General features: G+C 38.6%; 1 protein-coding gene across 1 annotated transcript; it reads left to right on the top strand.

Annotated features, from left to right (window-relative positions):
- The first annotated feature begins 13,514 nt into the window (after nucleotides 1-13,514).
- Nucleotides 13,515-15,914, top strand: LOC110906515 (protein FAR1-RELATED SEQUENCE 5-like). The gene is made up of 6 exons (XM_022151637.1): nucleotides 13,515-13,866; nucleotides 13,966-14,030; nucleotides 14,227-14,301; nucleotides 14,436-14,630; nucleotides 14,727-15,005; nucleotides 15,264-15,914. Exons 1-6 carry the CDS (start codon nucleotides 13,515-13,517, stop codon nucleotides 15,912-15,914), a joined length of 1,617 nt encoding a protein of 538 aa, XP_022007329.1.
- The last annotated feature ends 2,469 nt before the right edge of the window (nucleotides 15,915-18,383 follow it).

The following is an 18,383-nucleotide window of genomic DNA, read 5'->3' as shown; positions in this document are numbered from 1 at the left end:
TAAATGATTTAGGCGGCCATTTTCAGATTATCTATCATGATTACCTACCATTGTCACTTCAGTGTATTTAATGAAGGAGAGAAAAAGCTTTACACCCACTAACGAGTTCCCAGAAAAACTTCTGTCATATGACGTTTTCAACACAAGAAGAAAAAAAATACAGAAAAGAAAACAAAAACACACATAATACAGATTATGAATTTGCCAATATGAGATATAGATAAAGGTGATGACATGCATGAACTTGTTCTAATAATCATTCAATGATTCTAATTTTTCAAAATGTTCTCTGATGAGGTACCATAATTTCTGATGATTTATTAGATATTCTGATGATATATCAGATTTTCTGATGATACATCAGATTTTCGGATAATTTATCAGATTTTCTAGTGCTTTATCAGATATACAATCCTTTTCTTTTGATTATCATTGAGACAAGTTGTTAAGCATTTTTCTGGTAATAAGGTTATTTGAAAGACCTTTATCACAGAATTGACCAAGATTTAGCAGATTGTACCTTAAGCCTTCAACATAGGCTACTTTCTCAATGGTCAAGCATCCATACCTTACACATCCGTATCCCATGATCCTCCCTTTCACTCCATTTCCAAAATTTACCATTTTACCCATCTTTGAAACAAAGTTGCTGAGTAAGCTCCTGTCCCCAGTCATGTGCTTGGAGCTTCCTGAATCGCAGTACCAGATCTGCTGCACATGATGGTCCTGAAATGGAATGATTAGAGGGTTTTTGGTACCCAGGCTTGCTTGGGTACTCTTTCTGATGAGATTTTAAACAGATTATTTTCTTTTGTTGTTTTTTCATCAGAAATTCTGTTATATGCTGAGCCATAAACAGATTTCACATTTTTCTTTTGGAGATGGTGTTGAACAAGCTTCAGTATGTCAACACACATACAAGATTTATCAGAATTTTCTGATATTCTTTCTTGTGATGGAATAATGGGATAATTTTGTAAAATGAGTGAACTGCTTCTAGAATTTTTACAGACTCTTGTGTGCATTCACTTCTTTTTGGTTCAAAGTTGGGTTTATCAAAAGAGTATTCAGAACAGGTTGACTTACAAGTTTCAGAATCAGATTCTGATGAAAATTTATCAGAAATCTGTTGAGTTGCTTTTACAAAGACAGTGGGTTTACTTTCTCTTGTCTTTACATATCCTAAACCCTCTCCTTTGTTCTTTGGTGTGGACTCAATGATGTTTATGAATTCTTTGGCTTGTTGAAAACCTCTTACATTAATTTCTTTATCATTTATTTTCTTGTAAGGATCTTTTCTTTCATTTTCATAGAACTCAATTTTAGCTCTTTGATCTAAACTTTCTTCTATTAGTAATTGGTTTTCAAGGATGATTTTGTTCATGGTCCTTTGCAACTCATCAGATTTTTTACTATCTGATTGATGTTTTGTCACACCCCCAAAATACCACCTAGGGAGTGTCCCTGTTAGGCGTGTGACGTACCAACAATGAGCCACTAATCACATTGAACCTATACAAGTTTCTAAATAACGTTCTCAATCATTAACAAGTTTAAATGAAAACCAATATGTTCAGCGGAAGCAAATATTAAACCAAGTTAAACTGTTTCAAAACCAAAGTATAGTATCAAGAAATCAATCACTTAAATCCTTCCAGTCGACCCATGACCACTCCAGCTACTCCAGACAGCAAGTTCCCAAATCCAAGATATCTAACGACCTGCGAGCATGCAACAAGTGTATCAGACAACGCTGGTGAGTTCATAGTTTTACGAAAACATTGATTACCAAGTGTTTAGTTAATCCATTGAATTGAATTCCGAAAATAATGTTGATAATACCCCGAATACAAGACGGCTTCTGATTATTTTGCCCTTTCTCCAATGCTCCTATCAAAGCATTGGTCATGACTAGGTCATTAGTTCAACACCCGTCCTCCCAGGTACGGGGTGAGGTTGCCAAACCTAAGTAGCACTACTAACTAATACCATGTTACCTTCCCAGTAACCAAACAACACGGATGGACTTTAAAGGTGATAGGATGAGTATATTATCCAACATCCCCGTTTTTACCCAAAAGACTTATCCCTCGCGGGATACCCACTGACTGTCCCAACCACCGGGACGCATGCTCAAGAGAGATGAACTCACCTGTGATTTGCTCGGTAAAGTTAGTTACTTGCTAAATAGTCGATCAAACACGTCCTACCATTGTGTACCAACAAGGATCAGTTTATATTCACATTGCACCACGTAGGTTGTCACGTACTACACCAGTAGCAAACAAGTACAACACAAATCATTACTACTATCACAGCAAGTGTTCAAACCATAAACACACTCACGTCATAAGTTTGTATTTCCTAATGGCACAATCAAGCAGTTCGGTTTACATACAAGTTCACACATTACACATTAAGCAATTTGAGCCACAAGAAATTTCGTATCACAAGTGTATTAAGCTAACACTACTTGGTAGTCCATTACGGCATGTCTGATTATGTGCGGCCCAACTAATTAAAAGGGGCTCAGCCCAACATAGTGTGTCGCCTATTGAGGCGTGTGGCCCTATGGTCAGACAGGCCCAGATGACACCAGGCCCACCCGGGAACCCCCTCTTCCAGCCGCATGGCCCCAACCATCAGCCCATTTTCCAGTTTACCCATCGAACTCAAGTCTTCTGTTTAATACCGTTTGCGAGGCCCAGTCCCTGTTTCTTAATTATTTCACGTATAACCCAAGCCCATATCCATCCATTTAACAAATATCAACCATCTAGTATATATATATACCACCTGTTTAAGTATTCGGCCCAAACAAGGGTCCTAAATCATGTTTTCAATGTTAAGAACAGTTATCAAATATCAACTAAATCATGCCATCTAAAGAGCAATTAAATCATGCAAATTATATATAACCTAACATGTAACTTGATCATCAATCAGTAATCAGGTCACCATTTACTCATATATATATGCCACTTGCTAGTAATATTAAAACCAACCCATAGATTATCAACATCCAAATCTCGTGATCATCAACCCCACTGTCAAACAATTTAAGCCCATTACCATTTACATTATATAAGTCATTCGATCCTGTTTCACGTCTATGTTTACCCATTGTTTCCTTTCAGTTATTCATTGTTAGCCACATTAATAGCATGATCCAATTATCAAGCAACTTCCTAACATCATACGATTCCGATCTCGGCCGAACATCATATGGGTTTTATTGGTTCGCACACATGCTAATCATCAACCTAGAATTTATCATAGTTAGTACAACCTAACCCATCCCTTAATCAAAATACACAGCCCAACATCATCAACAGTAGCAACCAGATTGCTTAAAATCACAATTATGTAACATATTATGATTGCTATTAACATTATCTAATCAGCACCAACAAGTACATGAATAGGGATCAAGTTAATGAACTAGCGTTATATATATGACCCTATGATAACCCAACTGAGATCGTGATCTATCCTACTATATTTTAAGGCCCATAAATCCAATAAACCATCATCGAATCATACTTTCACAATTCTATCCAAGTTTGCAATACATATCATAAGATCATACAAATCATCAAACACAGTCTCATAGGACTAGATCAAAAGATGAATCACTAACCCAAGACGAATAGTGAACGAACACAGTAGGTTGCGAGGGGAAAGAGGTTTGCGTCCACTGCCGTTGCAAAGGGGAAAGGAGTGAAGATATTAGGGTTTGACCTATCATGTGCTAAATTATACAATATGCATGGAACTAATCCCATACACAATCGGTATGGAGTGGGCCGAGCCCACTTATTTCATGTTTTGGTATACCATAAATTTGGGCCGAGTACACAAGTCAAAAGGGATTAGATAGTGGCCCAATGTAAATAAAAGAATGATGGCAGCCCAAGTGTTATAGCGGTAGGTGCGGCCCAGTCTACTAGACACCTACGAAGCCCACTTACATCCCACGTTAAGCGATACACTAAAAGCACCTTAAGTGTTACAACGTTAATCAGATTCTAAAATGAGAGACGTGTAAAGAAGAAGTATTGAGGGATCAGAAACTGAAAGATACTAATCTGGAAAGTTCGGGTTGTCACATCATCCCCAACTTGAAAGAAATTTCGTCCCGAAATTTGATAAGTAACCCAAAACAGTCAGATGTTAACTCAGGATGACTGTGGAATTTCCGCGGGTACCACATCATCCCCAACTTGAAAGAGAATTTCGTCCCGAAATTCGCTAGTGACATCAGGAGATGCTTAAACCGTTGAACAATCGAGGATACCAGAGCTTTATCAAACCTTTGCATTCCCACGTGAACTTCAGTCCACATCTTGAGTTCCAACGAACTCCTATGATTTAAATTCGATTGTGTTAACAATGGGTTCCCCAACAAGGATATCACAAGTGTTTTATTGAACAAACAATGACTTAGATTCGAGACATAGAGGATATCATACACGTTATCCAATTCGTCGGGTAACTCGAGTTTGTAGGCGACGTGTCCAATTCTTTCCAGAATTTCGATTGACTCATCGTAACGTAAATTATGCTTGCCACGCTTCCCAACGTGCTACACCTTCCCAGGGTGAGACTTTCAACATAATACAATCACCTACAGCGAACTCCCAGTGCTTCCTAAGCCTATCAACTTTTCTGACAGTCGCACGTTGTCGCCCAACAATTTCCGATCCAAGCAATCTTCCCAAGAGTTTCGAGTATGAATCCTGGACCCGTGATTAGGTTGTCACCCACCTTAATCCAACAAGAAAATTGGCAGGATCATCCAGACGATGCCCCAAACAGAGCTGTCTAAATACTAGAATAATAACTGCTATGGCAGCACTCGGCCAAAGGTATGTGTCCTTCCAGTTCTCACTAAGTCAATCACACACATACTCGCAGCATGTCTTTAAGTATCAGGGGGGAATGGGTTCGTTTACCCTGGCCATCTGCCTCATAAGTAATGCTCATGTCTAAACGTGTGCCAAGAGTGTTGCGTAGTGGCTGTCATAAATCAGGTATGGATAAAATTCAGGAATACGGGAGTTGGCTCCTCGTGCCTAAATAGTCGCCTCTCTCAGAGGAATGTTCGCAAGTTGTGAAAACTGATCAGTCTCCTAGATTGAAAAGAGGGGGTGTACTGGTTACATGAGACAATCAACGATCACCCAGGTGATATGGTTTCCGTTTTTAGTTTTAAGTAGGCTAGTGCCAATACCCATGGCAGTCTGTTCTTATTTCCATATGGGTGTTTCCGGTTGCTGACACAAACCAGAAGGTTTCTAATATTCTACCTTGACTTTCGCACAAGTCAACATCGTTCATATACATTGCTACGTGGGACTTCTTGCCCGGTCACCAGTACATGATTTATAGATCCTAGTATCTCCTATCAAAACCCAGACGACTAGAATATCAAGGCTGGTGTACTTCGCTCAACACAAGTTCCCTACGGTTGCCGTATAGTGGGATCCATATTCGTTCCATGAAGTAGTGAATATCGTCCGACTTGCCAAAAGTTGCTTCTTCATGCTCCATATAGGTTCAACTTTGAAAATTCCCTTTCTTTAGTTCTACAATTTGGATGGAGCGAGTCTGATCAGGTAGGTTAGAGTCGATAGTGGGTTGCAAGACTTGCACACGTTCAGGTTTCACTGTCGCAATCATTTAAAAGTTCCATCCAGCGATGCTATTACACGTTTAGCTCTTCAACGAAGGTACGCGGGAGACCCTTGTGATCGGTCTAAGTAGTACATTTGGTACCGTCCAAGTAATGCCTCCAGTTTAAATCCAAGACTACAACTTCCACCGTAGGTTGTGACGCGTGCAAATCTTCTTGTAAATTCACCGAGTAGATCATTACTTTCTTCGTGTTGCGTCGGCGTGCAACTGGAACTCTGGTTGGAACCGTCATGGTACACCACTAGATCACCCGTATCCTCGGGTAAAAACAATACTCAGTACATTGCAGTGTTGAGTTTCAAAATCTGGAAGAGATGTTCTCGTGTTCTGTCTCCCACGGGTATACAACACTCTGCTGTGTTAAAGAGGTTGGAGCTACACAATCTTGAAAATCTTGCGATGAATCTGCGATAGTATCTTGCGAACCAAGGGTATGCCGTACCCCCAAAGGGATCTTTAGTGTCGATCAGTTTCTAATAGAATGGGTATGAACGAGATCCACGTGCATTCCCTCTTCGTTGGCTACGCAACCAAGAAGAGTAGGTACCTCTCGAATCCAGAGGTTGCTCCTAACGAGACTTCCCGTGTAGTGGCCCCTCCCTTGGGAGCTCTAAGATAGAATGCAAATGTCGTCCATGCTGTTCCTTTCTCCTGGAAATGATTCAGTACGTCCTCAACAGACACGGGCGATTCATGTGATCCCTAAAGCTGCTGGTGTGTTGTTTATCCCAAAAGGTCATGGAACCATCCTTACTGTGTCTCCTGGAAATGGCCGCATTGCGTTCAATGTGTCGTTTTAGGAACATCCTCTCCTTGGACTCCCATCTGATGTTAGTTCGTCGTTAATCAATCTTCAAATAAGAGCTTGACCCTTGCAACTGGTCAACGAATTGTCAATACATGATCGAGACAAATGGTTCTAGATGAGTCACCTTGATAAGTTCCCAATAGCCAGTACACATATGAAAAGTCCCATCTTCCTTAAAATAACAGGGGCTCCCCTAAAGCAAAGAACTAGGTCCAACAAAACTCTTGTCCAACAGTTCACGTAGTTGATTTGACAGTTCTTGCGACCCTCCTGGTAAAAAAAACGGCGAGGAGTACGGACAATCAGGGTTGCCTCTGGTGCGAGGTCAACTGAGATTCTGACTAACAGTTGTGGAATCAAACCTGAAAGTCCCTCGAGTAGTATACTGAGAGAAGTCACGAGCAGTTGGTGGATCCCCGATCCTATTTTCCTTAGTCTTATCATCAGAAATTGGTGCTAACATAGCGGGGTAATCTCCTCGTGGACTCTTCCGGCCTTCGCAACTTAAATGGCGCTAACCTTTGCACCACTCTGACGCTTTCGAACAAATAACGGTTCTCCACTAGGGAGAGGGATACGCAAAATTTTTCTTCTCACAAGGTATATATGCTCAACATCTGGATAACCGATCCGCACTAACTATTCCAACAAAACCATCAAGGGTAAATGTCGAACACTTGTCCCACATGGTAGAGATTGCATCCCAGCGAACATATGAGGTTTCAGTTGCCTTGCCATCAGCCGATTTCACAACAGGTTCGGTTTCAAGATGTATCAAGGTTAAACAGAATAAAGATGAAGCGATTAGTTACCCTCACAAGCTTCCATGTTGCTATAATGCCCGGCGTTGCCTACGCCAATGCTAAATGTCCTTCCATGAGCTTCATTTCCAGTGTTCTTTTCGTCACGAGAATTTCCAGTGCTGCCGTCGCTCCCTTGGTGGTCGTCACCTTGACTTAACACAGTCAATCCTTGTCGAGGTCACCTTCGTTTCCATACCGTAAGCTACGTTCACGAGTACCTTGATGTTGTCGCGAGTGTTGCCTCTAATATTGTTGCCTGTAACGGTGTCCTGCGTCCTTTCACCAACAAGGTCCATCCTTTCGCATTCCGTGCCACGCCCTAAGGCACTACTCATGGTGCGGGCGGTTACACAGTCCGCTTTACAGTCAATCGTCATCGATTTTGTCCCGATTGGTTCGTTAGAGTCGACTCCCATGAGTCGCTGGCTGGGGTTAAGGATTCGATTGGAGCCAAATCGTTGATGTTCGTTGTCGGTAATTAGGGTCGTTCAAATGCTGAAGTCGGTAAAGTACTACGTTTACTCTCTTGTCCATCGTTCTTGCAAGTTAATGGAGTAATACACGGTATGTTGCGAGGGTGTTGAAGAAGTGGTCGCACTTCGGGATTGAAGACGTCAATACGTTATGTTCTAGCAGACGAAGAATGGTGAGAAAGGTATAGACCAATCATTGTTGTTGCAACATTCAACTCAAGGATGTTCGTACAAGCACCTAACATTCTACACAGTTCGCTAGGTGTTCGGATGGGTGTTCAGGTACTACTCGATAGTATCGAGGTTCGAAAGGATTCAGGGAGGAGTGAAAAGATCACGTTCAAGTAGGAGACAATCACTACCACGACTCCTATAAACTGTTGTATTTCACATCGATCAAATAACGGAACGGAACCCCTTTTCCACTTGTTAAGCCTCACTGGGACTCACATGCACCCCACATTATTATTATGTGTGCACCCACAATAATATTGTGATTTGCATGCTCATCTCAGCTCCTCCTAACTCATGTCGAATGGTCCTTCAAACTCAGATATCAAGCAGGGGCTGTAAAAACATCAAGGTTATAAGAATCCCAGGGCTACGACACCCTAACAACACATCATAATGTAAACAAGCAGTTCATGTAATTATGCTATAGTGACGAGTGTGTGTCCGTATGCTACATCATAAACAGGTGTACACTAGTCATGTAATGTATGCATCAAGTGAGAAAGACGAACCTTGCAATCTGGAGCTGAGTGTCATGGTCGTATTCCCGTTTTCAGAACTGTTAGGTTATAGTCTGGTTTTATAAAAACATTTTTAAAACCAAGTTCACTATAACCAGTGGCTCTGATACCAAACTGTCACACCCCCAAAATACCACCTAGGGAGTGTCCCTGTTAGGCGTGTGACGTACCAACAATGAGCCACTAATCACATTGAACCTATACAAGTTTCTAAATAACGTTCTCAATCATTAACAAGTTTAAATGAAAACCAATATGTTCAGCGGAAGCAAATATTAAACCAAGTTAAACTGTTTCAAAACCAAAGTATAGTATCAAGAAATCAATCACTTAAATCCTTCCAGTCGACCCATGACCACTCCAGCTACTCCAGACAGCAAGTTCCCAAATCCAAGATATCTAACGACCTGCGAGCATGCAACAAGTGTATCAGACAACGCTGGTGAGTTCATAGTTTTACGAAAACATTGATTACCAAGTGTTTAGTTAATCCATTGAATTGAATTCCGAAAATAATGTTGATAATACCCCGAATACAAGACGGCTTCTGATTATTTTGCCCTTTCTCCAATGCTCCTATCAAAGCATTGGTCATGACTAGGTCATTAGTTCAACACCCGTCCTCCCAGGTACGGGTGAGGTTGGCAAACCTAAGTAGCGCTACTAACTAATACCATGTTACCTTCCCAGTAACCAAACAACACGGAGGGACTTTAAAGGTGATAGGATGAGTATATTATCCAACATTCCCGTTTTTACCCAAAAGACTTATCCCTCGCGGGATACCCACTGACTGTCCCAACCACCGGGACGCATGCTCAAGAGAGATGAACTCACCTGTGATTTGCTCGGTAAAGTTAGTTACTTGCTAAATAGTCGATCAAACACGTCCTACCATTGTGTACCAACAAGGATCAGTTTATATTCACATTGCACCACGTAGGTTGTCACGTACTACACCAGTAGCAAACAAGTACAACACAAATCATTACTACTATCACAGCAAGTGTTCAAACCATAAACACACTCACGTCATAAGTTTGTATTTCCTAATGGCACAATCAAGCAGTTCGGTTTACATACAAGTTCACACATTACACATTAAGCAATTTGAGCCACAAGAAATTTCGTATCACAAGTGTATTAAGCTAACACTACTTGGTAGTCCATTACGGCATGTCTGATTATGTGCGACCCAACTAATTAAAAGGGGCTCAGCCCAACATAGTGTGTCGCCTATTGAGGCGTGTGGCCCTATGGTCAGACATGCCCAGATGACACCAGGCCCACCCGGGAACCCCCTCTTCCAGCCGCATGGCCCCCAACCATCAGCCCATTTTCCAGTTTACCCATCGAACTCAAGTCTTCTGTTTAATACCGTTTGCGAGGCCCAGTCCCTGTTTCTTAATTATTTCACGTATAACCCAAGCCCATATCCATCCACTTAACAAATATCAACCATCTAGTATATATATATACCACCTGTTTAAGTATTCGGCCCAAACAAGGGTCCTAAATCATGTTTTCAATGTTAAGAACAGTTATCAAATATCAACTAAATCATGCCATCTAAAGAGCAATTAAATCATGCAAATTATAAATAACCTAACATGTAACTTGATCATCAATCAGTAATCAGGTCACCATTTACTCATATATATATGCCACTTGCTAGTAATATTAAAACCAACCCATAGATTATCAACATCCAAATCTCGTGATCATCAACCCCACTGTCAAACAATTTAAGCCCATTACCATTTACATTATATAAGTCATTCGATCCTGTTTCACGTCTATGTTTACCCATTGTTTCCTTTCAGTTATTCATTGTTAGCCACATTAATAACATGATCCAATTATCAAGCAACTTCCTAACATCATACGATTCCGATCTCGGCCGAACATCATATGGGTTTTATTGGTTCGCACACATGCTAATCATCAACCTAGAATTTATCATAGTTAGTACAACCTAACCCATCCCTTAATCAAAATACACAGCCCAACATCATCAACAGTAGCAACCAGATTGCTTAAAATCACAATTATGTAACATATTATGATTGCTATTAACATTATCTAATCAGCACCAACAAGTACATGAATAGGGATCAAGTTAATGAACTAGCGTTATATATATGACCCTATGATAACCCAACTGAGATCGTGATCTATCCTACTATATTTTAAGGCCCATAAATCCAATAAACCATCATCGAATCATACTTTCACAATTCTATCCAAGTTTGCAATACATATCATAAGATCATACAAATCATCAAACACAGTCTCATAGGACTAGATCAAAAGATGAATCACTAACCCAAGACGAATAGTGAACGAACACAGTAGGTTGCGAGGGGAAAGAGGTTTGCGTCCACTGCCGTTGCAAAGGGGAAAGGAGTGAAGATATTAGGGTTTGACCTATCATGTGCTAAATTATACAATATGCATGGAACTAATCCCATACACAATCAGTATGGAGTGGGCCGAGCCCACTTAATTCATGTTTTGGTATACCATAAATTTGGGCCGAGTACACAAGTCAAAAGGGATTAGATAGTGGCCCAATGTAAATAAAAGAATGATGGCAGCCCAAGTGTTATAGCGGTAGGTGCGGCCCAGTCTACTAGACACCTACGAAGCCCACTTACATCCCACATTAAGCAATACACTAAAAGCACCTTAAGTGTTACAACGTTAATCAGATTCTAAAATGAGAGACGTGTAAAGAAGAAGTATTGAGGGATCAGAAACTGAAAGATACTAATCTGGAAAGTTCGGGTTGTCACATGTTTAACTTGCAGATTTAGAAAATCTAACATGAGCTCATTTAGCTTGTGTTCAAGATCAAGATTGTCTAAATTTACCTGTTGTCTTGAAATTTCTGGTATGTCATCAGAAAGTGCCATAAGGCAGAAGTTGGCCATTTCTTCTTCTTCTTCATCAGAAGAGTCATCAGATAGCCATGTATCTGTCCTAGCAATTAAGCTGACTTGCTGCTGCTCCTTAGCTTCTTCCAGCTTCTTCTCATAATAAGCAACATCTTTCAGCTTTTTGGTCTTGCATTCTGATGCATAATGACCTCTTTGCTTGCACTTGTAACACACAACCTCAGCCTTCCCCTTATCCTTAGATCTACTCTCTTCCTTAGATCTTCCATCCATCCTCCCTCTGTCACTTCTCTAGTATCTCTGGCCTCCTCCCCTCAACCTCTACTCAAATGTTTTGGTGAGCAGTGTTATTGCTTCAGCAAAAGCTGAAAATCTGATGAAGTATCAGAAATTTCAAAGCTTTGGCTGTTTGATGGTTGTGGATCATTGGTAAGTGTTGTTCTTTGTGAGTTTGAGATAAGAGCTAAAGATCCCCCTCTTTGAATGGTTTCTTCAAATATTTCTTCCTCTCTGGGGATCAAGATGCTGTATAAGTCATGAAGATTCATGTTTCCTAGTTCTAAGGTTGAGGACAAAGTCATGGTTAGACTTCTCCATTCTCTAGGTAAAGCATCAAGAAATTTTATGTTTCTTTCATCATTTGACTTTGTTATACCAAATTTCTTTAGCTCGTTTAAAAGTTTTGTAAATCTTTGATATGTATCATTTAATCTTTCATTGGGTAAACTTTTAAACCTCTCATATGAGGAAACATTATTTGTTCTCTTATTTCTTCTCATCCTTTCTCCTCCTTCACAAAGATTTTCCAACTGATCCCATATTTCCTTAGCTGATGCACATGCATCAACTTGTGAAAATATGTCATTGGGGATTGCCATTATTAAGAGTGACTTTGCCCTTTCATACCCAGCCACCAGTTCCTTGTCTTTCGCGCTCCAGTTTATTTCACTTTTGGGAGCACGGGAGGCAGAGATTCCTGGTGATTGGTCAGTTGCTGGAATTGCTGGTATTTCAGTTATTGGTACATATGGAGCCCTTTCAATGGATTGAAACAAAGCTCGGTCATGACCATTGAGAAATTGACCATCCTGATTTTCCATTGGGGGTATTCCTCTCTGACCAGAGTCGGAGGTTTGGACATAGAACCAATATTAAAAGCATTATTCCAGGATTGAAAGCTGGCCATATTTAGAGAAAAGAAGATGAGCGATTGATCGTTTGAAAATAGTTTATTCAATCTGCTCTAATACCAATTGTTGGACCCAGTATGGCCTAAACGACTTCTTTTCACGTAATATGGCAAGTGATTTCAGTAGATGTGAAAAAGATGTGCGGAAAAGGAAATCAGACTTTCAGAAACAAGACCTACAGAATTATCAAGTTTATATCACTTTGAAACAAAATAGTTTACAAGGTGATTGTAAGATTATTATCTAATACAAATAAATCTTGAATTCTGTGGGTGAGAGGGCAATGGAGTTTATGTAGTATGTATGAATGTTAAGCTTCAAAACTCAATTGTCTTCTGCCGGTTGAGCCTTCTATCTATAGAAGGCAGGGTACATGAATAAACAATAGTTTATTCATGCAATAAGTCCTGCAAAAAGTAGTAATTTGATATATTCATTGAATCCAACATTCAAGTTCCCTTTGTAATCATGATATCCAATAATGTTAAGTTGCTTCGGCCATTGTAGCAGGATATAGCTGAGTTTTAGACAAGTGGGGTATTCATCAGAATTTCTGATAAACCACTTCATCAGAAATTCTGGTGAATAAATCATCAGAAAATCTGATGATCAGAATCGTCAGAAACTGATGATATTTCATCAGAAATATCATCGGATCCATCAGAAATGACCTTCTCTGATAATCCAAATCAGCTCTTGATCAACTTGTGATTCTTTGAAGTAGATGTTGTGCATTTCAGTTGTCCTATCTGATCTTCTTCTTCTTGCTTTGATCTTTAGGACTGTTATCTCTTCATAGATCTAGTTGATTGTGATTTTCTTCAATACTTACAAATAAAGTTTCCTAACAGATTCGTCGAAGAGCACAACCATTCTCTTGTCGATACAGACAACATGAAATTCACGAAAAAAAGAAGGAAGCTCGATTTCTTTGATCAACAATTCATTCACAAGCTAAGCCTAAATAAAATTGGTGCAACTGTTGCACATAGGCTACAATGTTCATTGAAAGGTGGCCACCAGAATGTTCGTGGTACTAAAACAGACTACAAAAATGCTGCTAGGGATAAACGGCTTTTCATTGGTGAACGAGACGCACAGATGATTGTCGATACAATGAATGCTCGTAAATCGAATTTGCCCAACTTCTTCTTTGAGTTTACGGTAGTTGGAAACGAGTTAAGGTCAATGTTTTGGGCTGATGATGTGTCGAAATGTAACTACGAGGCGTTTGGTGACGTTCTAGGTATTGATGCAACATATCATACAAACCTGTAAGTTTTTTTATTATTATATTCAATATGTTATATAACACATGTGTAACACTGATTTAATGTATATACAGTATCTAATGTTTTTCACTGTGTAATACAACCTGCATTATCATATGTATATTATGACGTGTTTCCTGTTTTTTTAACATGTATAAAATGATCTTCTTGCCTTTTACGGGTGTAGACCATCATAAAAAATGTGTGACATTTGGGCAGGACTTCTATATGACGAAACTATCGAGTCTTACATATGGTTACTTAAAATGTTCCTCAAAGCTCATAAAAAACAACCTTTGTTAAGCTTAACTGATCAAGACGCATCCATGAAATAGGCTATTGCTGCTGTGTTTGACAAGTCGATACATCGGTTGTGCATGTGGCACATTGTTAAAAAGATACCTGCTAAGGTATAATCACATTCATATATGTACTGCTATTTTTTTGTTACTGTTTATATACCATTACACAATACTTCATATTATAATATAAATTTGCATTTTATATATGCTAATTGTGCTAAACTGTTTTTGATAATTTATAGATAACGGGTGACTCATCATCAAATGCTGATCTACGTAAATCGATACACAAATTGGTATGGAATATGTTTATCACACCGGCAGAATTTGAAGAAAGATGGCAGATACTTATGAACGGCTTAGAGTTGAGTGATAATAACTGGTTGAACGAAATGTTTTCCATTCGTGATCAATGGGCCCCTTGCTATTTTCGAGAGGTACCTATGTGTTGTTTGATGAAAACAACGTCTAGATGCGAGAGCTCGAACGCGCTGTTTAAAGTACATTCTGGTGGAACCAATACTTTGGTGTAGTTCATGATGTGTTTTGATACAGCAATCGATGGTCAGCATCAGAAGCAGCGCCAAGCAGAGTTTGACAGTAACACGACAACGCTGTTTATGCCTAACAAGATTCCTATAGAGATGCATGCCTTTGATATATACATTCGTACAATATTCCTAGAAGTGCAGAAGGAGATTTACAAAGGATTGACACACTGTTTTATAATTAGATGCGAGGAACTTGATGGTATTAAGTTCTATACTATTGCACATACGAACAAGAGTTTCAAGATTGTCAATGAATATAAGGTACCAACATTCTTTCTTTTTTTATGTTTTTTTATGATGAATTCTGATTTATTCCGACTAATTTATAATATTAACTACCAATGTATGTGTAATATGTGTTAACATTACCATAATGCATTACACATGTGCATAATAACCGTAAGTATATGTTGCACATGTGTATTCAATCCAACCAAACACTTTTTTAACTGTTTGTTGATTTAACATTTTAAATATACATTTTTTAATTAATCTGACCATCGTTATTTTTACGTGTAGGTTGAACTTGATGTGCGTGATAACACAGTTTCTTGTATGTGTATGTGTTTCACTTGTAACGGATACTTGTGTAGGCATGTTTTTTGTGTCTTCGGGTTCAACCAGATTGATAAGATTCCTGATAAATATCAGTCCAGCCGGTGGGATAGGGATGTGCTTCCAAACAGGGTTCATGCTATTTCAAATAGATATGCAGCTGACAATGACACAGAGTCTGTAATAAGGAACGAGATATTTGATTTGATTGGTCAGTGTACTATCCGTTTGAGACTTAAACCTGACAAACTGTCTGCACTATCTACACAAATAAGAGAGATCAGAGATATCATATACAAGGAGTTTCCATCTGAACCGGATTGTAATAATAAGAGTGCGGTTATAAGTGATATCATCGGGCAGCCCGAAAACGTTGAAGTTACTATTCATCCACTACAAGGCATCAGGAATAAAAAGTGTGGCACCAACAAGCGGCTAATTGGTCCGGGAGAGAAAACTGTAGAGAACCACAAAAAGAACCCGCATTTGTGTCATCGATGTAACAAGTATGTGTATGATCATGATAAACGTAACTGTGCGAAAGTGCAAGCTGCTAAAGAGGCGGCAGCAGCTGCTGCTAAAGAGGTTGCAGCCGTATCCGGTTCTGGTCGTTAAGTTAGCGTTGGTTGTTAATCTGCTGGCCATTATGAATTACGTTTACATACATTTTCTGTTTTCTATGTTTTAGTCATTGTACGTACTTACAATAATAATTGTGTTTTAGACCTCGTACCTATGTTGATAATTCTGCTTTATGTTATGTATGGATGCTACATGCATAATGACTTTATATAGCATAAATGCAAAATATACTTTCTGTTTTCGATTTAGTTTTTTATTATACATGTGTATGATAGTTTAATATTACACATGTGCAAAAAGATTTTTTTAATAACTAAATATAGTTTTTTGTATTACATATACGTAGTGCTTCGTTATGTATTCAACATTACATCATATGCATGATACCTGTTTTCGATTTAGTTTTATATTACACATGTGTATGATTGTTTATTATTACACATGTTCAAAATGATATTTTTTATAACTAAATATGGTTTTTTGTATCACATATACGTAGTGCTTCGTTCTGTATTCAACATTACATCATATGTATGATACCTGTTTTCGTTTTATAGGGTAAATTACACTTTTCGTCCTTTATGTTTGTTCCGGATTGCAACTGTTAGCCTTTAACTTCAATAATTACAGTCACAATCCTTTATTTGTAAAACCCATTACACTCTACGTCCTTTAGCACTAACCAGTTTAAAATTTTCAGTTAAGTTTATTCTGTTAAGGGTATTCTGGTCAATTCATAATTTTATTTAGATGTGTAATAAATAAAACAAAAAAAAATCATATACCCATCATCTTCTCCCATTTCCTACCTCCCTTCAATCCTCAACTCCTAGACCAACTTTGTCCTGTTGAATCACACAACTTTGTCATCCAGAGGTATTTCTTTAATTTCCACCATTAATGGTGTCAATCATCATCTTCTCTCTAATTTCAGGCAACTTATCTCAAAGTAAGCATACTCTCTCTCTAATTTCACTTCATTTATGTAAATCTCTCATTTGACTACATCATCGTTGGCGGCAGTACCATCAACGCCGGATTCTACAGCCGTGCCGATGACGAATTCTACAGTCGTTCCAGCATCGATATTGGGATCTAGATCTGATCGAACGGTCGTATCAATGGATCGAAAACCTAATCGTGTTTCAACCGGAGTTACAGTCGTGGCAACTTGCGTTTCGTGATGGTTTGTTACAATCCGGTGTACGGTCGTTCAACGGTTACACTTTACAACACAGTTACGGCAATAAAATCGACGGATCTACGTTCAACAGCTCCGGCCACCGCTTCAGCGCTGCAGATCTGTTAAACGAAACTATAGAAAGCAGTATTAAAGTCGCTGTATATGCAACCGTTGAACGGATCTTATTCAGCGGTTCTGAAAACGCTAACTCGATGAAAAACGTGATTATCACTATGCGACGGTGAGAAACGGCGGAGAAGTTATTATCTCCATCGGTGCGATTGGAAGTCCACATTTGTTGTTGTTGGATGGATCGCCGGAGATAGATGGTGGTGGCTGGTGACAATGGGGTGGTGGTCAGAGTGGTTAGTTTGTGATGGTACTGGTGGATTTTCACGGAGGTGTTGAGATGGCAGTAGTGTTGGGATAAGAGGGATAGATGGTGGGGTGATGGATTTGACAGTTGTGTGGTGGTGGTGGGCGTTAAAAATGAGGGATTGTTTTTATAATATATTTTTTTAATGCGTAAAATGACTAAATTGTCCTAATGTGCATTATACTTAACTGAAAATTTTAACTTAGTTAGGGGCAAAGGACGTAGAATGTAATGAGTTTTGCAAATAAAGGATTGTGACTGTAATTATTGAAGTTAAAGGCTATCCGTTGCAATCAGGTACAAACATAAAGGACGAAAAGTGTAATTTACCCCGTTTTATATTACATATGTGTATGATAGTTTATTATTACACATGTGCAAAATGATGTTTTTTATAACTAAATATGGTTTTTTGTATTACATATATGTAGTGTTTCGTTCTGTATTCAACATTACATCATATGTATGATACATGTCTTCGATTTAGTTTTATATTACACATGTGTATGATAGTTTATTATTACAAATGTACAAAAAGATGTTTTTTATAACTAAATATGGTTTTTTTTGTATTACATTACGTAGTGCTTCGTTCTGTATTCAACATTACATCAATGATACATGTTTTCATTTTATATTACACATGTGTATGATAGTTTATTATTACACATGTGCAAAATGATGTTTTTTTTATAACTAAATATGGTTTTTTTGTATTACATATACGTAGTGCTTCATTCTGTATTCGACATTACATCATATGTATGATACCTGTTTTCGATTTAGTTTTATATTACACATGTGTATGATAGTTTATTATTACACATGAGCAAAAAGATGTTTTTTTTTATAACTAAATATGGTTTTTTTGTATTACATTTACGTAGTGCTTCGTTATGTATTCAACATTACATCATATGTACGATACCTGCTTTCATTTTAT

The sequence above is a fragment of the Helianthus annuus genome, chromosome 14 (genome assembly GCF_002127325.2).
Source record: "Helianthus annuus cultivar XRQ/B chromosome 14, HanXRQr2.0-SUNRISE, whole genome shotgun sequence".
Classification (NCBI taxonomy): Eukaryota; Viridiplantae; Streptophyta; class Magnoliopsida; order Asterales; family Asteraceae; genus Helianthus; species Helianthus annuus.
The sequence above is the reverse complement of the archived record's forward strand: the minus strand, read 5'-3'. Positions and strand labels throughout refer to the sequence as shown.